The 25898-nt window shown below is 41.7% G+C and overlaps 1 protein-coding gene across 1 annotated transcript in view; it reads left to right on the top strand.

Annotated features, from left to right (window-relative positions):
• Positions 1-25898, top strand: part of PDE11A (phosphodiesterase 11A) — a 448382-nt gene that overhangs the window by 396423 nt on the left and 26061 nt on the right. The window contains exons 17-19 of the mRNA XM_062196428.1: positions 1724-1787; positions 8570-8644; positions 14721-14804. Coding sequence (XP_062052412.1) covers positions 1724-1787; positions 8570-8644; positions 14721-14804 — 223 coding nt within the window. The remainder of the gene's footprint in view (positions 1-1723; positions 1788-8569; positions 8645-14720; positions 14805-25898) is intronic.

Genomic DNA, 25898 nt, shown 5'->3' with positions numbered 1-25898 from the left:
CAATAAATGCTAGCTAGCTATTAGGATTATCATCATCTGAGCACCTAACCAATACTCAATATACTTGTTGATTGACTAATGGTGATGTGAATTTGAGAAGCTTCAAATTATCAAACAAAGCTCAAATAATTATCCAAGTTATAATACAAGTAGGTAACCACACACACATTTTTTCCTGTCTGGAAGAAATATTACCATGTTCAATACATTACCTGCAGTCTTGTGCCCTCAGTCACCAGCAGAACCCAAGACAAGGAACATAGACTATGGCCAAAAGGGATTCAGTAGCTTTGTAATATGCACAGAATCCTGATTTCTTACTTCGTCGTGGAAAATAACTCTCTCTGCTGGTGTCATGGCTCACTAGGCTAATCCTCCGCCTGCAGCGTGCGCACTCTGGGTTCTAGTCCCGGTTGGGGCACCAGATTCTGTCCCGGTTGCTCTTCTTCCAGGCCAGCTCTCTGCTTTGGCCCAGGAGTGCAGTGGAAGATGGCCAGGTCCTTGGGCCCTGCACCCGCATGGGAGACCAGGAGGAAGCACCTGGCTCCTGGCTTTAGATTGGGGCAGCGCGCAGGCTGAAGTATAGCAAGCTGAAGTATAGCCTGATTTGACTCTTTGCATGTTTGGAATTAGATGCTTCCTAAAAGCTGCTTGAGCTGAGAGGACTGCTAATACTGGTGCTGCCTGGCGGTGCCTTGAATGACCTATTGTTATCTGTGGCCGCCTGCCTTATTCTCTGGGAAAGTGACACAGTCTGCCTGCCACCGAGGCGTGCGCTGCCATCTGGGCAGCAGACATGTTTCCCAGGCGTTTGGATCCAGCGGGGTCTGAAATGGGGACGGCTTTCGGACCATCAACAACACACAGCTTTCCTTCAAGAGCTGTTAGGCAAGATGTGGTTTCCCAGTTCCCGTGCTGCATGACCTGTCATCACATACTGCTGGTTTTAGCACAGAGAAAGCAGATTTGGGACAAAGAGTGGGCCTTATTCCACCCCACCACACCACATTAAATGATAAGGCCCCGAGCTGAGATTTCAATTGTTCCCCACATTTCCACCATCTAGTTTGAATTCTAGTTACATCTGCCCCACAGAAATCTGATTCACATCACTCCTGCACTTTCTTATGGGCTCAAATTAATGAAAGCTGTAGCTGAGTATGTTTCTCCTTCATGGTGCTTATAAAACATGGTTGGAGCCAGGTAGTAAACCGATGAAAACGAAGTGGCTCTCACACGTAAATCCTCACCGTAGGGCACAGATGAAAATGAAGGAGCTCCTTATGTGCCTCACCTCTTTGGTAAGGGTTTTCTCCCACTCCCATCAATCAGTGATAAGTTGGTAAATAGATGCATCAGCCATCTGTATACATTATACACCGATTCCCTTGCTTATACTTAAAAAACTAAAACCAACATTGTCCAGAATGAGTTAAAGAGCATTTGCTTAGCTCAGATATAGAAAAAAGTAGTGCTTTGTAATGATGCAGACAAAACAAAAGGCCACCAGAGGATGTGTGAGAGCTTTGTCTTGCTACGCAGTGGGGCTACAGGATGTAGGGGATGCCGAATGTAAAACTATGAACAGTGCTATTCCTTGTTGCGGGAAAGAAGACGTGAGCTGGCCTCCTTTCTGTTTTATTTATTTATGTATTTAGGACATGTCTGTTTCGGAATGCAACAAAAGATTATTCAGGCTATTTTGTTTGGCTCTGTTTTTCAGATCAATGTTAATGACAGCCTGTGACCTTGGAGCCGTGACCAAGCCGTGGGAGATCTCGAGACAGGCAAGTGGTGATTAATGGCAGGGCTCAGTGGAGGAGGTACTGGGGTGGGGGGTGTGGGGGAGGGGATTGGAGGGGGGACAATATTCCCAGAGCTCTGACTAGCAGGCACTGGAACCCTAGTCAATTTGCATGAGTATTAACCATGGTGTAAAAAATAGCAGGAGGCTTAGGCGCGACATAGTTTATTGCACAGCCTTTTCTTTATCATGCTTCCACCGAGCAATAATATTTCTGACTCTGTAAGACGTTTTTAATGCGCAAACTCTGAAGAACACTTTGGCCATTTCTTAAGGGAAGAGTTTCAAAGATGGTGTTTTGAATAGGTAATCATATCTTAGCACATGTCTTCCACATCTGGAAAAAGAAAAGGAAATTCTTTTTTTCTTTTCTAATACTGTTTAGATATTGGAGGCCTGCGTAGTGAAAAGCATATAGTATCCATCTTTAAGTTGCACAAAAAATCATGCCTTTCCCATTTATCTGGTTTCATGGCCACAACACATTGGTTCTATAGCAAGAACAGTTTTGAATCAAGTAACTGCTCAAGATTCTTGATTACTGATAATATTTAGAGGTTACTATTTCTCTAAGTGTAATGAGGCCCTTACTGTGTGGACTGTAGGATCCAAAATAGTAACTTGGTATAACATATGTAACATTTATATATCCATACATTATTTTCAGTGACTGCTCTGTGTATAGTATCACTTTTAGTGCTCCTTCCTCCCCTTGAGCTGGGTATGAGTAATAGCCACTCAAAGATAGCAGGTTCTAACCCCTGGAACTTGTAAACATTGCCTTAGGAGGAAAGGGTATCTTTTGCAGATATGATTAAAGTGAGGCTCTCTGTTGGGGGGTAGTACCTGGATTATCTGTGTGTGCCCTAAATCCAATCACATGTGCCCTGATAAGAGTAAAGGGAGATTACACATTCAGAGGAGGAGATAGAGCTGTGAAGATATGGCAGAGATCGGAGGGACAGAACCACAAAGTGTTGGCAACCTTCAGAAATTGAAGAGGCAAGAATATTCTCTCCTAGCTCCTCTGTAGGAACCTCCTGCCTGCCAACATCTTGCCCCTGCCCCCCCGCCCAGAATCAACATACAACTTCTCAGCTCCAGAACTGTAAGAGAGTTACTCCCTGTTGTTTTAGCACCATGTTTGTGATCATTGACAGCAGCCCTAGGAAACAGGAACATCACTGTGTCCATTTCACACACAAGAAAAGTAAGGTTTAGGAATGATGAGCACCCTGAGGTCATACTGCTAGTAACCGGTGGAGTTAGGAATAGACCCTAGTTGATTAGGCTACAAAACTTTCATTATTAATGTTTTATTCTTTCCTACCAGAATGTATCAATCAGCATTTAAAAATGATCCAAGTGTATCCACAGAATAGGTTTTGCTATCACTAAACTCAAAATCCCCATGGTGGTATAAGCAAAAAACTGCTCTTGAACATGCACATATCAGCGTTGCTTGGCACCCCTTTGTGTTTATTCTGGATGGGGCTGATGAAGCAGCTGATGTCCAGATCATCTGGCAGATGCCCTAACAATAAAATGCCCCCACTCAACTCTCATTGGCCAGACCTTGTCACATGACCCTATTCAGCCAGGAAGTACAATCCTTCCATGTGCCCAGAATCTAGAAATCTAGAAAAAGTTGGTAAAAAAAAAAAAAAAAAATATGACTACCACAGTTTACCCTTCTAATTACCAAAAATGTGACTCACTTCCCTTCCTACCGACAAAATATACTCATCCTTTCCCCATGGGATACAACCCAAATGTTTCATCAGTCGTGTCACCAAATTCAAAGCCCAGGTGATACATACTAATCTATGCATCAGCCTGGATGCAAATTAAAGAGCTTCACTTACCCACAATATGGTGCCTGACATACACCTGAAACAAAATACCCACTGGAACTGTCCATTCAGAAAGGAAGAGATGAGCAAGATGGACAGTTAGTGACCTATGGCAATTCCAGAATCTCACAGGACATTGACTGTGAGACCCCTCTTCACCACAGTGGGCCCTGATCCTCTGGGAGATGCTTCCTAACTCATATTTTCCAAGGCCTTTAAATCCCCCCTGGAAAATCACTCCCTTTCTACTATCCTCCTTGGCTTTGTCTGAAAGCCAAACAGCTTCTCACCTAAAGAACATTGCGTCCTGAGGGCTTGCTTGTTTGTAATCATGGGCTCCTTGTTTCTTTAGCACTGAAACTCTCTTGAACATTTAGTCATCTCCCTGTGTCTTTGATTCTAGTCATTTCCATTTGCCAATAAACACATCCATAGTTCTTTTCTGTATAAGCATCTTAAATTATCTATATTTCTTTTTTTAAGATTTATTTATTGGGAACAGCACTATGGCATAGTGGGTAAAGCTACTGACTGCAATGCCAGCATCCCATATGAGCATTGGTTATAGTCCCAGCTACTCCACTTCCAATCCAGCTGCCTGCTAATGCATCTAGGAAAGCAGCAGCAGATGTCCCAAGTGCTTGATCCCCTGCCACCCATGTGGGAGACCCAGAAGAAGTTTCTGGCTCCTGGCTTCGGATCGGTGCAGCTCTGGCCATTGCAGCCATTTGGGGGGTGAACCAACAGATGGAAGACCTCTCTCTGTCTCCTCTCCCTCTCATTGTCTGTAACTCTACCTCTCAAATAAATTTAAAAGAAGTCTTTAAAAAATAAAAGAAGAAGGATATACATACAAACCACCTCACTAGGTTTCTGGTTTTTGTTTTGTTTTGTTTTGTTTATTTATTTATTTATGGAAGAGATAGACAGACCATCTTCTGATTCACTCCACAAATGCCTGCAACAGCCAGAACTGGACCAAAGCCAGGAGCTAGGAACAAAATCCAGGTCTCCCTTGAGGGTGGCAGGAAACCAGTGACTTGAGCCATCACTACTGCCTCCCAATGTCTACCCTGGGAGGAAGCTAGAGTCAAGAGTCCAAGCCGATTATCAAATTCAGGCACTCCAGGAAGGATGGAGATACCTTAATTGCTAGGCTGAATGCCCACTGTCCACTCAATTGTCCACTACTGTAAATGTATGCTGGCCATAAATTTCTGATAGTTATTGCAGTGCTGAGTCTATTGACCTTTGTCACTCAGAACACCTCTCGATTTTCATTTTCATGGTTTAGAGTTGAGAAGCAGGTTCATCTTCCATCTCTGCAAGACCCTGAATTTGTGAACTGTTCAATTCTCTTCCATTCCTATGCTTTCCTGAGCTTTCTTCTAATAATACCTAGCAAAACGGTCATTGGCATCCATTGCATGCTTCTAACATTTTGTTTTCCAGTCTTTTCTCTGGAGACTATAAGTCAATTAAAAAATTAACTTTATTTATGTGATAATGGTAAAGAATATTTTGCCACTGTGTGATGTGAATTCTAATCTTTCTATCTCTGCCTGATAACTGGCCCCCAAGCTGATACCACATATTTTAAGATCTTTTACTTTCTTTTTGTTTAACAGTAGCACCTCAATTCTTTTTTGATGACAATTTTTGTGTCAATCAAGGTTAAGAGGGGTTTTGCAGTAGCAACAGATATATTCTGAAATTTCAGTTGCTTAACACAAATTAAAGTTTGTTTCTTGCTTACATCAGGAACTGTTTCTGTAGAGCCCTCCTTCATTTGTGCTTTGGTGTTAATTTCAGTGTGACATGTATGAAGTCACATAAAGCAGGGTAACTATGAAGAATGTGTGTAGTTGGGTAGCTTTCCTTTACATATCTGTCCGCCCTTCCCTTCTCCCGTGTTGGGAGGCCTCCCTTATTACACAAGTGGAGAGAGCATGGATGGAGGGAAGAGGCACATGACTCTTCAGGTGCTGGGGGAAAGTGTAATAATACTGGAGTGGCTGCTATGATGGGAGGAAGAGAAACTAGGTAAAGGGGTGGAGAGTTACAAGAAGTGATGAGGCTTGGGCCACAAATAGAGAAGACTAGAAAGGGAGTGGGGTGAGGTATGGTGTGCCAGAGGCTCCAGAAATCCCAGTGAAACACGTGTCAGGAACTAAAGGAGCAGGAGCTCACTTGGTACAGGAAAGGGACAGGGTCAAGTGTTTAGAAGGAAAAAGAATTTCTGCATGGATATTTTAAACCAACTTGGGAGGCCCAATAGCTGCTTGTCTTGGTCACTGGTATAGACAAAATTTTATTTTTAGAATTTGAAGTTCTGCTGATAAGTGCAAAAATGATAGATTTCAAGAAATAAAACATGTTTTTGCATATGTTTCCATCAGAAATCTTGTCACACTTCTGTGCTAGAGTTATCATCTTTGCTTGTCTCCAAACTGAATAGGTTGATACTTTTAAAACTATATTCACTTTTTGATTTGGGAAACATTAGGTCAAAACATCAGAACACTTTTTAAAAAATATAATAACATTTCAATTTCCTGGATTTTTTTTTAACTCCCTTTTAAAATGTTCTTTTTCCCAGGATCTATTCCACTTTTCCTTCCTCACAATCATGGCTCTGAGCATGTGGGTTTCCCCAGTGATCCCTCAAGGCCTCATTAGCATCTCAATTTCTTTCTTTAATGAAAAATTCCATCAGGAGCCACTTAATGTTCCTGATTGGATTTTTAAGTACAAGCAAAACAGTGGTACAAGTTAAACTGTGAAAGAAGCACAGGGGAGATACCCAGAACCACTTTAGAAAGAGCAAGGATGAGATTTTGTTTAATTTCTTTGCTTTCCAGAGGCTATAGACCTACACAGGGCTCCCACCTCCAGGTGCCTGATGTGCACACTTTTATTCTTTAACGCAGAAGCAGCAGCTTTAGAGCAGTCTGAGAGCTCTGGGAATGGAATAAGCAGGGTTATACCCTTAGGGGGCCATTTCTTCTTTAAAGGAAGGCTAGAGGAAGAAGCCCAGAGTGGCACAGACTGGAGAGAAGAAAATCAAGTCCTGAAAGAAGGGCACATATACCAGTGATTATAGACAGACATGGGGAGACGTTGATTTTTGAGCAGTTGCAATGAGTTTTATGTGGTTGAATTCTTGAAAGGTAGTCGTGCTTCTTATTAGAAATGTTAGAAATTTGAACTTACTGGATATTCCTTTCTTTTTAATAGCTGCATACTTCCTCTTCTCGGATATGTGTGTGTGGTGGGGAGAAAGAGAGTTTGATGTTGTGTTCAAATCTTATTTATGATCCATGGTTGATAAAATCTCTTGAGAGCTACACTTAATTATCTTGATTCTATGCACTTGACCAAAATTAAACTCATCTCACCTTTTTCATATTTAAGAATTTATCTTCCTTACAGTCTAGAATAGCAAAAGTAAAAACTAGTTTAGGGATCCACATCATCTTGCTCTCAGGTTGTCTGGGTTTTTTCTGTTCTTCCAATAGTTTGTAAATCCTACTAGTTCATCTCAGAAATTACCTAGATGTGAACTACAGTATCATTGAAAATACCTTTTCAACATCTATCTGTTCTATCATGTTACTTATCACAAGCTATCCTGAGAATTATGCACTGGGGGAAAAAAATCTCTTTAGTTTGTCTGTGATCAGTTTCTGCTGATCATTCACACTACTGGATGAAAAGTTGGAAAATAGGGTTTATCTCCATGGTTTGGGGTAGACAACCATTTCATTGTGCTTATACTAACTAGAGCCTGACATAAATCAATGGCTTTGTATATAGATTCAGGCAATCCAAAGACCAAATCACATTCTTCAAACTGTATCTTGAAGTGCTATGAAAGTCTTGTGTGAACAGTGGATCTAGCATGTGTCCTGCCTCTTGATTGCTTGCTGCAGGAGGACGCAGGGGGCGTGCCCTGAGGTTAACCTTTCTACACACAAACATTTGTAAGGAGGAAATTAAGGAGTTTTTGTGATGGCAAGATGAAGCCAAGCTAAGATTAAAGTATATGACTGTAATGGGGTAGTCCCTAGCTAGATTTGGCCCAGTTGAATAGGGCTCAAGGGCCATCCTTTTCTATGTTCTGGGTGTAATGTCCGGGGTGAGGCTTAATTTAATATTCAAAGGTGGTAGGGTTTGGGGTGAGGCTGGACTACCACCCATTTCCTTGCCCTTTTTTGGAAATCTTGAAAGTGTCGTGACATCAGGTGCATGCTGGGAGTGAAAGTGTTGGCCATAGTAGTCTTATTAAAATGGCATTATAATGAACTAAATATCATCACAGGTATGCATTTAAGAGCTATACTGGATATTTTTAACCACCAATCCTCAAGTAGCAAAACCCTGCAGCTGCAGTCTATACGGAAGGAGGGTGGGATTTGGGTAGAACATGTGGGGCCGTGGAGCAGGCAAGGCTGCAGCACAGATGCTAGCAATCCTTAGCTCATCTTTGCTGGCTACTGTGCTGCCTACATCACAGCAAAGTAAAAAATGTAAGAAAAAAAAAACCCAAAGGTGGGCAAAATTATCATTAATCATATAATATTATAACAATATAAATTCTTATTAATTGCTGCATTTCTCTGTATAAGAACTTTTCTTACTTTGAAAGTGGCAATCCAATGCCTCATCCTGAATAGGGTAGCTGTACTGTGGGAAATCACCCATTGGCATATACCTAAAAATACATTGCACAAATTATCTTGATTAAAAGGAAATCAGTTTCATTGATTAAATTCTGTAATACCTTCAAACACAAAAGGTTAATATAGTCCTCATAAACTTTGTAAATGATTATCTGTGTTGAAGATAATCACGTTATACATCAGCCAATAATAACTACTGAGTCTCCTGATAAAATATTTATATGTTTCAGGTGGCTGAACTTGTAACCAGTGAGTTCTTTGAACAAGGAGATCGGGAAAGATCAGAACTCAAACTCACCCCTTCAGTAAGTTCATCCTTTTATTATCATGTATTTACCCTTTTGAATGACATTTTCAAAAATAACTCCAAATAACAAATTGAATATGCCAAAGACTGAGAATGGATTTAAGGAAGCACCCTCCTGGAAGCTTAGAACTTTAATTAAACATAAATGCTAAACACTCTTATTCCCAGGTTTCTGATTAAGAGTGGTGAGCTACTTAATAAGCATTTACTGAGCACCCACAGTGGAATGAGTAGGCACAGGGGAGGATGTGCAAAGTGGAATTTGAATAATTCAGAGTCCATTGCTAGCATCTCCTGTGTGCCTACTTTGGAATAGAAATACAGCAAAAAAATAAATAAATAATAAGGCAAGCTGTCTAGTGTTGAAGGGCTGATTTTATTTTCCAATTTCGAACTTTTCAAAACCCCTAAAGCACATCTGTTTCTGCCCTTTGTTTGGAAACTGAGAAGTTTCCAGTGGGGAATGAGGTTCCAGTGATCAGGCTGCTCTCTATCATCCGCTCAGCGGCGATTTGACAGTGTTTGCTGTGGGCTCAGGCTGATGCTGTGTTTACACATGAAGATGTTCAGTTCCTCGGTCCCCACCCTCAAGGAGAGGTAGCCCCTTCATTCCTAATGAATAATCAGCTCAAATTATATAGTACAATGACTCTGAGAGTGGGGCAACGTATTTAAAACCTAGCACAGCATCAATAAGACTCAAGGAATATGTCAGTTGTCGACCATGTTTGTTCATGAGGATTCCAACCAATGGTGTCTTAAATATTTGGAAGTATTTGAAAGATCTTCAGGGTTTAAGCTGTTCTTCTTTGCTGACATTTAAAAATCAAAGCAAAGGGGCCAGTGTGTGGTATACCAAGTAAAGCTGACACCTGGGATGCCAGCATCCCCTGTAGGCACCTGTTTGTGTACCAGCTGCTCCACATCTGACCCAGCTCCCTACTAACATCCTTGGGAATGCAGCGAAGATGGCCCAAGTGTTTGGGCCCCTGCCAACCACATAGAAGACCCTAATGAAGCTCCTTGCTCCTGGTTTCGGCTTGTCCATGCACATTGGCAGAGAGCTGGATCAGAAGTAGTACAGCCAGGATTCAAACTGGCACTTCAGTATGGCATGCCAGCATTGCAAGCAGCTTAAATTGTTGCGCCACAATGCTAGCCTCCATTTTGACTGTTAACCAGTTGCTTACCTGAAAAAGGTCAGAATACAGCATAGGTTGAAACACAAACCACGTATTTAAGTTTTCAAAGAAATATCTATATATACAGTTTTTAAAACATCCTCTTTTTTTTTTTTTTGATGTTTACCAAGTTTAGTTATAAAAAAAGACACCAGATTGTGATACATGGAGTTCAAGTGTAAGACCTACTAAACCCAAGTTTCCCTCAGCTGTATATTTGCTTTCAAATAGAAGCTTACCCCTTCCTTTTAAAAGCCATCTCAGAGGCATACTCTGAAGGGTTTATAATACAGCAATACCACAGGTCATTTAATTAAATGGAAAAAAAAAAATGAGTAAATTGCCGGCGTCAGCGAGCTGGCAGGTGCAGTGGTGCAGCACTAAAGAGCCTTTATCTGTAGGCCCAGGTAAGGCATTTTCTGAAGACATAAATGATATTAATTCTGTGGTGGAAGCATAACTCTAAATGATGCTCTCTCTTCACAAAAGACTACTTAGCACAGCTGACGGCACTCTCCTCAGGAGAGGCCTGGCTGCTGTGGCAAGGTTATCTTTCACAAGTCTTTTTCCAGAAATGTCTGGAAAAGTGTGCGCCCAGAGATGACACCTACAGTGTCTACCTGCCCCTGATAATTAGGAAGAAAATTGTCCTGTTGCTCCCTCGGGTGTCATGGTCCTGGAAGCCATCAGAGTGGTTTTATGAAGACGGAGGCTAATCTGGGCCACAGCCAGAGGGTTAATACCAGAAGCAATGAGTCAGTTCATCAAATGCGCTTGAGAACCTCCATGTGCCAAGCACAAAGCTAGGCATTGTATCCAGTGATGAGCAAGACAGCAGTCTCCTTGCCCTCAAGGACCTTGTCAACTGGTGGGAAATATAGACATTAAATAAATGCTTACTAATACTCAATTTCAAGGTGCAAATTGTGGACAAAGGGGAGCACAGCAGGATATAGAGCCTCACCCCTCATTTTTCTCTTGTCAAAAGTAAAGAAGTGACTAGTCCAGGAATAAATCCTTCCATTTATTGTGAACTGATTTTCAACATGGGTATCAAGACAATTCAATGTGGAGGGAGGGAAGTTTCTTCAACAAATGATACACGGACAACTGGATATCCACAGGCAAAAGAATAAAATTGGCCCCCTACCTCTTACCACCATGACACCCAAAATTAACTCAAAATGTATCAGATACCGAAATGCAAGAACTGAAACTATAAAACTCTTAGAAATCAAGGTATAAATCTTCTGGGTTTGATTTAGCCACAGTGCCTTAGATATAATGCCATAAGCACAAGAAATAAAAGATAAAGTGACTCAGAGATATTGAATTAGACTTTATCAAAATTAAATTGGACATAATCAGAATTAGAAATTTGTACATCAAAGGACACTGTCATGGAAGTGAAATGATGCAGGCGCCGCTGCTCAATAGGCTAATCCTCCGCCTGCGGCGCCGACACATCAGGTTCTAGTCTCAGTGGGGGCGCCGGATTCTGTCCCGGTTGCCCCTCTTCCAGGCCAGCTCTCTGCTATGGCCCGGGAAGGCAGTGGAGGATGGCCCAAGTCCTTGGGCCCTGCACCCCATGGGAGACTAGGAGAAGCACCTGGCTCCTGGCTTCGGATCAGCGCGATGCGCCGGCCGCAGCGGCCATTGGGGGGCGAATCAATGGAAAAAGGAAGACCTTTCTCTCTGTCTCTCTCACTGTCCACTCTGCCTGTCAAAAAAAAAAAAAAAAAAGTGAAACGACAGCACACAGAGTGGAGAAATTATTTGCCAATAATATATCTCTGAGGGGCCTAGTATCAAGACTGTAAAAAGAACTCTTGTAATCCAACAACAGGCAAATTAATTGGGGCCAGCCAGCATTGGGTATAGCAGGTAAAGCCACTGTCTATGGGGCCATATGGGGCCACTTCATGTCCTGGATGCTCCACTTCTGATCCATCTCCCTGCTAATGGCCTGGAAAAAGCAGCGGAAGATGGCTCAAGTGTCTGGGCCCCCACCACCCACAGGGGAGACCTGGATGAAGCTCCTAGCTTCTGCCTGTCCCACTGATGGCCATTGCAGTCATCTGGGGAGTGAACTAGAGAATGAAAGAAAGCTCTCTCTGTCTCTCCCTCTCTCTCTCTTTTTTAAAATAAGTAAATCATTTTTAAAATGCATAAATAAGTCAAATGGTTAAAGAATCTGAATAGCTCTATCTAAAGAAGATATATAAATGATCAATAAGCACATAAAAAGATTCTCAAGATCATTAGTCACCAGGAAATGTAAATTGAAACCACAGTGAGATACTACTTTACACTCACTAAGACACAGATGATGACAAGTGTTGGTGGTGCTGTGGAGAAATTGGAACTTAATACATTGCTGAGAGAAATGTAAATTGGTGCAAATGTTTCAAAAAACAGTTGAGCAATTCCTCAAAAATTTAAACAAAGAGTTATGATATGACCCAGAAATTCTACCTCTAGGCATATATGTATATCCCCAGAAGAAATCAAAACATATATGCATACAAAAACTTGTATGTGAATGTTCAATGCAGCAATATTCATATTAACCAAAAAGTGGAGGGGCTGGCACTGTGGCACAGTAGGTTAACCCTCTGCCTGTGGCGCCGCCATCCCATATGGGCACTGGTTCTAGTCCCAGCTACTCCACTTCCAATCCAGCTCTCTACTATGGCCTAGGAAAAGCAGTGGAAGATGGCCCAAGTCCTTGGGCCCCTGCTCCCATATGGGAGACCCAGAAGAAGCTCCTGGATTCTGCCTTCAGATTGGCCCAGCTCTGGTCATTGTGGCCATTTGGGGAGCGGATGGAAGACCTTCCTTTCTGTCTCTCCCTCTCGCTATCTGTAACTCTACCTGTCAAATAAATAAATGAAATCTTTAAAAAAAAAAGTGGTTAAAATGAATATCAAAAGTCAATTAATTGATGAATAAATAAATGAAATTTGATATATCAATATGATGAAATAGCACTTGGCAATAAAAAACATTAGAAAGTTAATAGATGCTACATGGTTAAGGTAAATCTTGAAAGCATTAGGCTAAGTGAAAAAGATCCCATATTATATAACTCCATTTATACAAAAAGTACAGAAGAGGCAATCCTTTGAGATGGAAAGTAGATTAGTGGCTGCTTAAGGATGGGAATTTGGAGCAAAATGAAGGTGACTACTACTGGTTTGAGCTTTGTTTGGGGGTGATAAATATGTTCAAGGGGCAGCATTGTGGTGCTTGTATTAAGCTACCTCCTGTGACATTGGCATCCCATATCAGAATGCTTGTTCAAGTCCCAGCTTCTCCACATTTTTAACCCAGCTTCCTGCTAATGTGCCTGGGAATGCGACACATGACAGCCCAAATACCTGGGTCTCTGCCACCCATGCGGTAGACCCAGAAGGAGTTCCTGACTCAAGCTTCCACATGGTCCAGACTTGGCTGCTATCATCTGGGGAATGAACCAGCAGGTGGAAGATAATTCTCTCATGCATGTGTGCTCTCTCATTTTGCCTTTCAAATTATTTTTAAATGCTCTAAAATTGATTATGGTGATGGTTACAACAACTCTGAGAGTATACTAGAAACAACTGATTTTTTAAAAGGAAGTAACTGAATAATAACCACCAGACACAGGACAGTTAAATAAATCGAAACATTTCAGATAGCATAGAGAGATATAGAGAAAATAAAACAGAATTAAACTTGTTAAAATAATTTTTTGGACCAAGACCCATGTAGTTCACAGGAACTATTCCTTTCTTCAGCACACTCCACTGTCTTCTCTGAATTCCAGCCTTCTTTTGCATTTCACATTTCAACACAAGGATACAACAGAGGCTGCGGGGGTCAGAGACCTTCACCCTAATTTGGAGATAGTGTCCACCAGTTTGGCAGCTTGTGCTTTCTGCCCTACTCTCATTCATAAATCTGAAGGATGCAGATTTGGACCAAAGGGATTGCTTGACCCTGTCTACTTGACCAATAAAGTCACCAAGATGGTGTGAATGCCACATTTTATTTGTAGTAAAGACAAAACCTACTCTAAGATGCCAGGGCATGTGATAACCAGGCAATGCAGTCTTCTCTATCAATAAGGGCACATGGTGCCTTCTTAGGTCCTGATCGTACTCCTTAAGCACAAAGGAAGGGACATTCTCACTGGAGTAGAATTGTCAAGTGTTTCTTCAAGGAATCCATTTTAACTCTTGAATTCTGTTCATTTCCCTTGTCCAGTTTGCCCAACAGAAATATCTCACTTATTTTTCTCAAAAACATACTACACCATGTCAATTATTATACCATCATAAAGTTTAAACTGGGAATGAGATGGATGGGTGTCCTCCTCTGCCCCCCCCCAATGATAGATAAATATTTAGAAGTCTATTAATGATAGAACCTTATTGAAAAAATACATATAATTGTCACACCAACATTTCACCCTGAAAAAGTAATATAAATGGTTTCTATTTAAAATAAAATTGCTTTTAAGAATATTTTTTCAATCTGTCACACCCTCTCACAATAGAAATAAGAGCCTGCATTATTTTTATGGTAATAAAACACATCCCCATCTCCTTGACTTGTTCCCAATTCCCAGTGACCTGATGACTTGGTTTAGTAGCAGCTACTTATATCTGAAGACAGATTTTGGCCCCAAGGAGTGACATGCTGTAAAGTTCCAATACATTCATTTACAAATCTCATAAAAAAGAGGGAAAATACTTTATTTCTCATCACAGATAAAGGAAATGAAAGTATGTGTAAAGATTGATTGTGATTTTTGATGTGTTCAGTTGGTAAAAGTTGGGCTAAAGTATTTGACAAAGCACCTGTAAAATATTCCAATGCAGTAACACTACTTTCTGTCCCCCATTCTAGGCTATTTTTGATCGGAACCGGAAAGATGAGCTGCCTCGTTTGCAATTGGAATGGATTGATAGCATCTGCATGCCTTTGTATCAGGTAACCTTGATTTGGGAGGGTTTCTGTGTCTCCGATGAGCCAGAAAAGCAAGAGGGTGTGTAAAGTGCTTTTCGAAGCATTTCTTTTAAGAGACCTTCCAGAGTATGCATGTTATGAACTCTAGCTACAGTTCATCTTCTCAGATTTCGGACTGACCCTTGGGAAGAGTGGGTACCAGAAAGCTGGAGACCTGAGTTGTCCACCATCATCTGTCTAGCACGTAATCTTCTATGGGCTTCAACTCCCTAATCTGTAAACCAGGGATAATAATATTTTATCTTGGAACTTCCCAAAGTGTGCCCCATGGAATATAAGTATCTAGCTATAGTCTAATAGCTCTCTCTGCAAAAAGACTTCTCAGGGCCAGTAATTCAGGAATTATCCCCATGCACATTAAAATAGTAAAGGCTTGGAGAAATCCTGCAAGCAAGAAATTTGTTTCACCCTGAATGGCTCTGAATTTCTCAAGTTGTGAAGTACCTTCCATCTTCAAAATCTGCCTCTCCCTAGATGCGTGTGACAAATCAATATATGTGACCATGAATTCTGAGCAAGATGCACTAACAGTTTCTAGCTCTGCTGCCTAGCATACAGAACCCTGCCCTTGGCAAGCTGGCAAATGTTAGCTTTGAAGGGTTCATATTCCACTTTGAGGATGGATTAGAGCTGGCATCAGTTATCACTAACAGTTCACTGTACACTGGGTTTTAACTCCACTTCCAAGCATTTGCTTTCATCTGTGAAACCCTGTGAGTTCTCTACCCCTACCTACCTAAGCTTCCTTTCTTACTCTGAAGTGAGAAACAGGCAGCGAAAGCAGAACTTCTTTGGTTTCTCACACTGTGTGACTCCATAAAAACACACTATTGCTTTTTAAGGACCCCACAACCATTAAGTTTGGAGCTTATCTCACCACTTTGCTTTTAGCACTTTTAGGAACTGCTGAGCCCAATCACAGCACACTTAAAATAAAACAGAATACCATCCTAAAGATGCAAATGTTAATTTTTAAATTAAAAAAAATTGATTTTGTAAGCAACAAAAATATATTCATTTTTAAAATTGTATCCATTTAACACAGGAGAGCATAAAACCAGCCAAGTTTTTAAAAATCTAAAATTAATTAGTTATAAGTGGAATATAATGTCCATTTATTTAATAATGAATGATTGAGGGAAAAAAATTGAGTGATGCACACTTTATGAGAAATGGATCCTCAACTCTCTTCTCTTCCTATCTGCTCCTCCCACCCTCAGTGGCATTGAATAATCTGGGCCCCCAAGTGTAAAGCCCACAGCTGTTGGGTCAGGTTCATCTTGCTTTGCTAAATTGACCTTGACTATCCACATTGAATTATTTTTTTAATGTTATTCAGCTTCCTGTACACAATTAGGCAATAAATGAGATAAATAAATTATTCTTGGAATTCATAAATTCCTTTTACTGTGAATAAAGCTTAGGAGAATGAAGAAATATATTTGTGGGGCTGATTAATTTTTGTACTAGTTTGCAAAGCTCCTTTAGAGTGAACCCAAAGCCTACATACTCTTTCTGTGTTATTAGTTCTAGTGATTGCTGAAAAGGACCCTCGTGCGCTTTTCCATGTTAATTATTTCATTACTGATTCACAATCATTTAGGCTTATGTTATATTTCCTATTAAATACTTTGAAATCTTGAGGTTAAAAAGGACATTAAACTGAAAATGGCAGTTTCTAGAATTAAGGGAGTAATAGGACCATCCCAATTATATATTATCCTGATTTTTCACCTCTGTCTTATTTTACTGTTGATCCATGGGGTTAGATACACCTTCTGTTTTCATCTGGGGGAAATTAACATTGAAAGGTTAAGTAAAGTGCCCGCCACATCTGAGTTGTGTCCTGCTCATTCGTGACCCTTATTTTGGTGTAGTGATAGTTCCACTGCCTAGTTCCTCCTCTGATGGAAATTTACTCCACTATTCATGATTATTTCTGCATGTCATTCTGAAAGACAAATGTGGATGAGGCTGTTTATTAAAGCTTATACTCATACTTGCTGCTGCTGTTCTCTCAATTTGACAGAGGGTGGAAGCCATGCTCTTTTTTGATTCCTTGTCACTACTAATGTCATGATTTCATTTGCAAATTCTTTACAACACATTAGAATCTACCTTTCAAAGAACCATCAAACTCAAACTTTGTGGAGTAAAATATCCCTGTAAGGGTCCATATTTTGTTCCTTCTCATGCAGTGGGGAGGGTTTCCCCCCATTATTTAGCTGGATAATCTTACTTTAATTGAGATGAATCAGTCAATAGGTGGGAATTGACATTCAGGGGAAGACACAAAACACTGAGACAATGACAAGCAAGGCAAGTCAGCCACAGAGGCAACTCAGACTGTTACTGAAAGGCCAGTTTGTGCAATAATAAATGTGCAATAAGTCAGAGGATAAAAGGCAAATAGAAAAGCATGCAGGTGGTAGGAATCCTGAATGAAATGATATGATCTGAACAGAAGAATCCAGTTTGGCTTTGCAAAAACTGTTCTGGGCATGTGGCAAAAGGACATGGAATGGTACATAGAAAACAGAGAATGCCCCTTTAATGACCAAGTTCCTTACCCCATGGCGGCAGGCATGGGTGCAGGTGTGGGAGACAAAAAACCTGATGTACAGCCTAAGCAAACAGACTCTGCTGAAAGAGCTAGGATCCTCTCACAGGTGGAGCAGTGTGGAAAGAGGGAGTATGGCGAAGCTGGCAGCTAGCCAAGGGCATCCCATGGCCAAGAGGCTACTCCACATGCGGTGGGATGGCACAGGGAGTCTGGCAGTGAAGAGTGGACTTGCAGCAGGCAGTTGACACAATATGATTTTCGCACAGATTTTTTACTTCACTAACTTTCACTGGGTAGTTTGGTTTTACTTCATGGCTTTAAAAGGGTTGTGCTTGTCAAATATCAAAATAGATCAAGCACTTTTTGTTTGTGCTCCTGTTTGCTGAGTTCTGTCTTTCCTCCATGCAAAGGATAAAGATTGTTGCTACTCTCAGATGCCTGAAGACTACTTGTATGCGTAGGCGGGAACCCACATAGGTACATTTGGATGCCATTTATATTTAAAATGAAAATTCAGGATGGGTGTTGGGTGTAGCTGTTAGTACGCTGCTTGGGATACCCACATCCCACATCAGACTTGGTTCAAGTCCTGGCTGTGTTCCCAATTCCATCTTCCTGTTAATGTAGACCCTGGGAAGAAGCACAGGTAGACCAAGTAGTTGGATCCCTGCTACCCACATAGGAGACCTGGACTGACTTCCTGGCTCCTGGCTTCAGCACTGGCCCTGCCCCAGCTGTTGTGGGCACTTGGGGAGTGAACCAGCAAATGGAAATCAATTTCTCACTCTCTCTCTTCCTCCCTCCATAAGTTATTTTTAATTGAAACTCTCATTTATGGGATAACTTTAATGTCTGGTCCATCTGTGACTATGTTGCAGAGAAACCACAAGGAACTTCCCCTCCTCCAGAATCTACTCATTGGGAAGTTAACTCACTTCAAAGTGATTGAATAAAGTGGCCATATATATAAAGCCATATCAATAAAGCAAAAACTGACACACGGGCTCTCCTTACTACAAGTAAACAAGAGAAACTAACTGTTTCTATCTCAAATGGAGAAAGAGAGCAAGTAATTGTGGCATTGATAGCTCTCCGACATCCCAGGTGTGGCGGGCATGTGTGAGAACAGCCCCAGACTCATGCATAGTTATAATACGTTTTTATATACATACGTTCATATGTAACCACATAGTTCTCTAGAACACGTTCATCTTTTTAATCCTAGGGTTCCAAACTTTTGTTTAAAAAAAAAAGAATTAAAATAAAATGGTCCTAACAGGCAGAAGTCATGATTTATTTGTGACAGCATTTTAATCAGAAAGCATCTAGGAAGCCAGGAGTGGGCATGGACTCATCAAAGCGTGTTCCTCCAAAGAAGACTAAAGCCCTGTGAGTCAGCTCCATCCTAGCAGGGTATCTCAGAGGAATACATTGACATCTGATTCTCCTGCTTTCTGCTATCTTTGCACCCTGCTGGGGATCCATTAGCCTGCTGCTCACATCTTTGGGGGAGGTGGGGGAGGGAAGAAAGAAGAAGAAAAAAAAGACACCATCAAACTTCAAAGTCATTGCTGCACCAGCCTTAGGGATAAACAGAAACCCTGATGTCACAGTATCATTCGGAGCTTCTATTTGCAATAGCAGGCGAACTGTTTGGCCCTGATTGTCATCCACAACTTAATCCAACCTCAGTGTCCCTGGAATGTCAATGATGTACACAGGCATTAGAAATCTCCTCTTGGATAAGGACTGAAGAGTTTGGCTTTTATTATGAACAGAGAGTTTTGTTTGTTTGTTTATTTTTTAAATTAAACTTTTATTTAATGAATATAAATTTCCAAAGTACAGCTTATGGGTTACAATGGCTTCCCCCTCCCAAAACTTCCCTCCCACCCACAACCCTCCCCTTTCCCGCTCCCTCTCCCCTTCCAATCACATCATGATTCATTTTCAATTCTCTTTATATACAGAAGATCAGTTTAGTATATATTAGGTAACGATTTCAACAGTTTGCCCCCATATAGCAACACAAAGTGAAAAAAAAATACTGTTGGAGTACTAGTTATAGCATTAAATAAGAGTGTACAGCACATTAAAGACAGAGATCCTACATAATATTTTTTTTAAAAATTAATTAATTTTCTATGCCATTTCCAATTTAACACCAGGGTTTTTTTTTTTTTTCATTTCCAATTCTCTTTATATACAGAAGATCGATTCAGTATATAATTAGTAAAGATCTCATCAGTTTGTACCCACGCAGAAACACAAAGTGTAAAAATACTGTTTCAGTACTAGTTATAGCATCACTGCACATTAGACAACACATTAAGGACAGTTCCCACATGGGATGTAAGTACACAGTGACTTATGTTGCTGACTTAACAATTTGACACTCCTGTTCATGGCGTCAGTAATCTCCCTAGGCTCTAGTCATGAGTTGCCAGGGCTATGGAAGCCTTTAGAGTTCGCTGACTTTGATCTTATTCCGACAGGGTCATAGTCAAAGTGGAAGTTCTCTCCTCCCTTCAGAGAAAGGTACCTCCTTCTTTGATGGCCCCGTTCTTTCCACTGGGATCTCACTCGCAGAGATCTTTCATTTAGGTCTTCTTAGCTCATCCCAAACAAGCTTTTGATCTTGGAGTGGACTTTCTCACAGGTAATGTAAGAGGACCTGACCCAGACTGCTTGCAGCTGGAATAATTCTGTCTTCATTAAGAGGAAAAACATTTTTAGAACAATGTCTTGGGGCTTCTGCAACAGGCATGGCTTCTGATGTTAAGATTATAGTGACTTTTGACTTTTTTTCTGCCTTCCATTTTGGAAATACATTCCACTAAAGGCAATATTAATAAGATCTCCAGAAGAGAATGGAGAGAAAAAAAAATCTTTAAAATATTTTTGACATTTTAGAGACTTGGAGTTAGAAATTGTTAGAATTGAACTGGAAAAGAGAATAAAGATGCCATTCCAGGATTCTGGGTACTGATAAAATTCATGGCTTGTGTGCCATTAAAAAATAATAATAAGTAATGAGCTATAGAATGACTGGTTGGAGCTGTAACCTCATCTCCTCTTTTTTTTTTTTTTTTTTTTTTTATTTGACAGGTAGTTATAGACAGTGTGGGGGGGAGGGGACAGAGAGAAAGGTCTTCCTTCCATTGGTTCACTCCTCAAATGGCCGGGCGCTGTGCCGGTCCAAAGCCAGGAGCCAGGTGCTTCTTCCTGGTCTCCCATGCAGGTGCAGGGGCCCAAGCACTTGGGCCATCCCCCACTGCCCTCCTGGGCCACAGCAGAGAGCTAGACTGGAAGAGGAGCTACCAGAACTAGAACCTGGCACCCATAAGGGATGCTGGCGCTGTAGGCGGAGGATTAACCTAGTGAGCCACGGCGCCGGCCCCCCTCATCTCCTCTTAACAAGCCAATGAGAAATGGAATGTGACTAGAGAGAACTGCATCAAGTAATTTGTAAAAAGGACCCCACCCACCTGAATCAGCATCCTGTTAGTGTTTTCTCTGTGATATCTTGTATTCTTGGGGATGAGAGGAAGAGTTGGGGGTTGTTTCTCATTTGCTCTTGCAAAGGGACAATATGGAATGACATCCTGTCATCCTGTGTAACTCAAAAGAGGGAGAGAGTTATGTTCCTGTATTCTGTCATTGATCTATCTGGTTCAGTCTTTTCCTGGTGATGGAGGTGGGATAGGAGCAGTGTAGCAGTGTTCAGGGACGGGTACTTGAATTTGAAAAAGTATATTGATCTCTTCTGCTTAAAAGAGGTTTGGGGTTGGCTGGGTTGTGGTACTAACTAGTAGCTTTGGGATCCGCAAAGAGGGAAGGCCTACACTTCCGGGAATGGAGAGGCCTACTTCCAGGGAAGAAAGTCCTTGTCAAGGTCCCTGCAGGTGCCTAAAGGTCAACCAATGAGGATCAGACCCACCTCAACCTTTAACTCCCATGCCCTGAATCTATAAAAGGAGCCCCCCCAATCTCTGCCGCGCGACTTCCCCAGCCCCCGCTCTGTTGCTCTGTTGGGGCCGTGGAACCTCGGCCGGGAGCAGAACCCCAATAAAAGCCTGTGAATTAATTGATTCGTCTGCCTGGGAAGATTTGTTATGCGCCGGACACCTTACACGAACACTCGGACTGCTCCCAGTTAAACAGTGTTTCCTCCCCTGCTATTATCTGGTGCCAGAAGAAGGCACAGATGGCTGTGACTACTTGGTGACCTTTGAGACCAAGGGCCCCTAGTGTACATGCTACCTGCCAGTCTTAATGGGTTCCCTGGTCAGGACTTGGTGTGATCCATACCAGCCTTCATGTGGGTGTGGGTGTTGGCATGATGAGACTGTGTGCTGGCAACTCCCCCACCCCACCCTAACTCCCTGTGGCTTCAGAAGCAAAAGAAGGCCCTTGTGGCCTCCTCCTCCAGCCTCCTCCCCTACTTCCCGGGCTTCCTGGTTAGTTCTAGTCAACTGGGACTCTTGGCATTGGCTCATTCCTTCTGGGACACCTATGAACTCTCAGCGACTTCAGCCTGCTGTCCACATGACACCCCTAAGTCCTTTCTAATATCCTGCCTGAGCAATGCCAGCCTGCTTTAGGAAAATTAGGCCCTGAAGTCCAGAAACAGCCCTTCCCAACCCCCAGGCTCCCACCCACTTCTGCTGCTCTCTCTCCTCCTCTTTCCCCCCTCCCTCCATCCTTCTCTCCTCTCTCACTTTCTGCCTTCTTCTTCCTTTTTTCCTCCTCCCCGCTCCTGATACCTTCCCTAGCACCCTAGATGGAGAATGTTTAAGTTTCCTTTTCTTCCTAGGATGGGGAATATTCTTACATGGATGGTCTCCTCTGTGCTCTCCCTACTGGCGCTTTGTCATTAAAGTTGATGATCCAACTTAGCCTGGCTTTATTCTTTATAGTAGAGAAGAGTTCTGGAACATTTATACCCCTTTCCTTACTACCCAAAGCTGCATGCAGTTATTCTCTCTCCAGGCTAAAGGATGATGGCTTGCTGTTTCTAGAGGGGACCCACAATCCCCCTGAAGGAGAGGACCCTGCTGAGGTAATGGGTGAAGAGCCTCAGGCATCATGAACAGAATGAAAATTAAATTATTTTACTATTTTCGGGCCGGCGCCATGGCTCAACAGGCTAATCCTCTGCCTTGTGGCGCCGGCACACCGGGTTCTAGTCCCGGTTGGGGCGCCGGATTCTATCCCGGTTGCCCCTCTTCCAGGCCAGCTCTCTGCTATGGCCCGGGAAGGCAGTGGAGGATGGCCCAAGTCCTTGGGCCCTGCACCCGCAAGGGAGACCAGGAGAAGCACCTGGCTCCTGGCTTTGGATCAGCGCGATGCGCTGGCCGCAGCGGCCATTGGAGGGTGAACCAGCGGCAAAAAGGAAGACCTTTCTCTCTGTCTCTCTCTCTCACTATCCACTCTGCCTGTCCAAAAAAAGAAAAAAAAAAAAAAAGAAATTACTTTACTATTTTCAAAACACTGATACATATACCACACCCAAATCTGAGTGCCAACAGTAAAACCTGTTTATCTCAAAAAAAGATGCTGTACGTTATAAGTCAAATACAAATGGAAGAGAAATACAAGTACTCAAAAGTGTCAGTTTTAGCTAAGTTACAGGCCCCTGCACTATAGACTGTTTTGTAAACTTTTGCCACAATGCACTTTCTAAAAAAAATCTGACCAGGGCATCCCTCAGCTTAAAAACCTCAAGTTATGACCTCTGTTGAGATACCTTCCAGATTTCCTGGTTTGGCATCAAGCACACCTTCCCCATTTATTCTGAGCCCCCCAACGACCATCACCTGGCACCCTGCCAACTTCATCACTCAGGCACCCTCTGTCTCACGGGACTCACCGACCCTCCTTAGTCTTCTCTTGCCTTGCCCTTCCATCTCCCCAGCCCCCTGCTCTGTCTGTAACTCATCAGCCTCCACGGTCACTGCTGTAAAACCTGTACCCCTCCCTGGCATTCACAGCACTCTCTCCATCTCTTCATAATCACACAGCCCACTCTGCACCGTGATTATTTTTTTGCCTGTCTCCTTTCCCCCACTAGACTGGTTTCTTGGGACACCATATTCCTGGCAACTAGTAGCACTGTGCAGGGCGCATTACAACTGTTCAATAAATGTTTGCTTAACAAATGAATGAAAGAGCAGAAACTTGAACAAGGGGATGCAGTGCCACAGAATTAATGATAAGCAGTGGAATGTATTCAGTCGGGTTATAATGTCATTTTAAGTTATTGCCTATAAATATATAAAGCCTTTCATCAGAGTGTGCACTGTTATATACCTGTCCATAATCTGAAGTATATGGCCTATGATATCTTTGCAGAAAGTGGTTTAGTTCTCCATTGTGGTTGAATCGGCCCTTAATTCTACCGTAAAGGACCAGTTTATAGCCATGAATTTTTCAGAGCTTTGACTTTTTCAGCTAGGAAATCCATTAAATTTTCTCTATCCAGCATCGCTAGGAAATATAGTCTTCTAGTTATTTTAATATTCAAGTTAATGGATCAGGCTAACATATGTCAAACTTAAGACTTCAAGAAATTGTACTGTATATTGTATACATATAATTTCAAAAAATTATAATAAAACAATAATCATGGGAAACATTTCATCTTTAGAAGACTTTCAGCTCCTCCAGCACCTAACAGTTACCAATACAAACATCAGATGATAATGTGCGGTGTAGGAGGAAGAGCTGAAGAGCAGAGGGATCATTAGCAGGAGAGCAGTTAGGTTCACGTCACCTCCTGCTGATGCATGATAGCATGATACGGGGCAGGTGAAGGTATTTCACACCCCTGGCTACATCTCAGAGTCACTCTTGAATACCTGACTCCCAGGGTGTTTGATTTTGTAGGGCATTTTCCACCTCTGAAAAATGAGTTTGATTTGATAAAGTAACCAGCTCTATGTATATTTGCTTATAAGTAAAATGGACTTTGTTTTATTTCATGCAACTTTTAAAAAACTGTTCTTTATACAGTACTACTTAAACTATTCATATGTATTTTATGAGCTTGAAAACTGTAATTGTTAATTTATATTAAAATGCTGGAATCTGATAAAAATATGATATATTCTCTAATAAAGTTTTTGAAGATAGAGTTTAAAATCTACTTCTCCTTATCCAGCTGACCAGCATAAATAACTCTTTTTAAAAGTATTTCTACCTGGTTATCATTAAGCCAAAAGTCACTTAACCCCAATGCTATATAAAGCTTGTAATAGAGTCTTTATTTCTGTTATTTTCCAGTTCCTCTAGAGAGTACATTTTAAAAACTGACCTAACTCTTTTTGATGATCCTTCCTTTACTGTCTTCAGAAGAAAAAAAGGAGGGAGACAGAAAGTGAGATAAAGAAAAATAACATTTTTCTTTACTCAGATAAAAAATAAAGACCTCTTGTACTGATTGGTTTTGCATTGCAACTGCCTCTCCAAAATCTCTGAGAGAGATTATGTTCACTTATGGTCCCTGTTGTTTGAGCTCCTGACAAGTGAGGCATTAGATAAACATGAAGCATTGTTCTTATGCTATTGCCAAGAAGAATCTTCTGTACTATTCTAAATGTTTCCTGAGAAGTCAAGGAGGCACTACCAGGTCCTGAGCTATCACTATCTTATGTTTAATTATCAGAGCTGTAATGTTAAATCACTTAATCAGAAAACATTGCCTCATTCTCATAAGCACATGCTACCTAGCAAAGTGATCAAAGAGATTCAGGCTCTCAACCTCATACATCACGCAGTATGGCAACCCTGCAGTTGAGTTTGTTAGCCAGTCTAAAATGAAATTCAAGACCTCTATCAGATGAAGTTTCTGTAGAAAAGGAGATCAGTCTAAAACTCCTGAAAATATGAGCGTATCCTCATGCATACTTTTTTATAAGCAGATATTTATTGCATACTGACTATATTAGCCACTGCTGGAGGCCTAAATTTTAAAGTTTAAATAGTGTTTTATTTTATATGTGCAATTTCATCTAATCTTACTTTTGTGAAGGACGGAAATGCTTCAGTCTGGATCCCATAATCCCTTGGTCTAGTTTTTACAGATGAGGAGACTGAAGCCCAAAGTGCTAATGGACTTAGAGTAAAGCAGTGAAATCAAGGCTGAATCAGAATTTCCAAGCCAACTACCCTTTGATCTTTCTGTGCTTTCCCCCACCATACTTCCCTGAGATCATGTGATTCTATTTTGTTCAACAGGACTGTACCTTAGTAAACCTCCCCATTCACAAAGGAAACACTGAGTCCTTCAGTGGACTACGCAAGTAGAAATTCCAGAGAGGCGCCGGCACACCGGGTTCTAGTCCCAGTCGGGGCGCTGGATTCTATCCCGGTTGCCCCTCTTCCAGGCCAGCTCTCTGCTATGGCCCAGAAAGGCAGTGGAGGATGGCCCAAGTCCTTGGGCCCTGCACCCGCATGGGAGACCAGGAGAAGCACCTGGCTCCTGGCTTCGGATC

Source organism: Lepus europaeus, chromosome 1, assembly GCF_033115175.1.
Source record: "Lepus europaeus isolate LE1 chromosome 1, mLepTim1.pri, whole genome shotgun sequence".
Taxonomy (NCBI): domain Eukaryota; kingdom Metazoa; phylum Chordata; class Mammalia; order Lagomorpha; family Leporidae; genus Lepus; species Lepus europaeus.
This window is presented reverse-complemented; position numbering and strand designations above follow the sequence as displayed.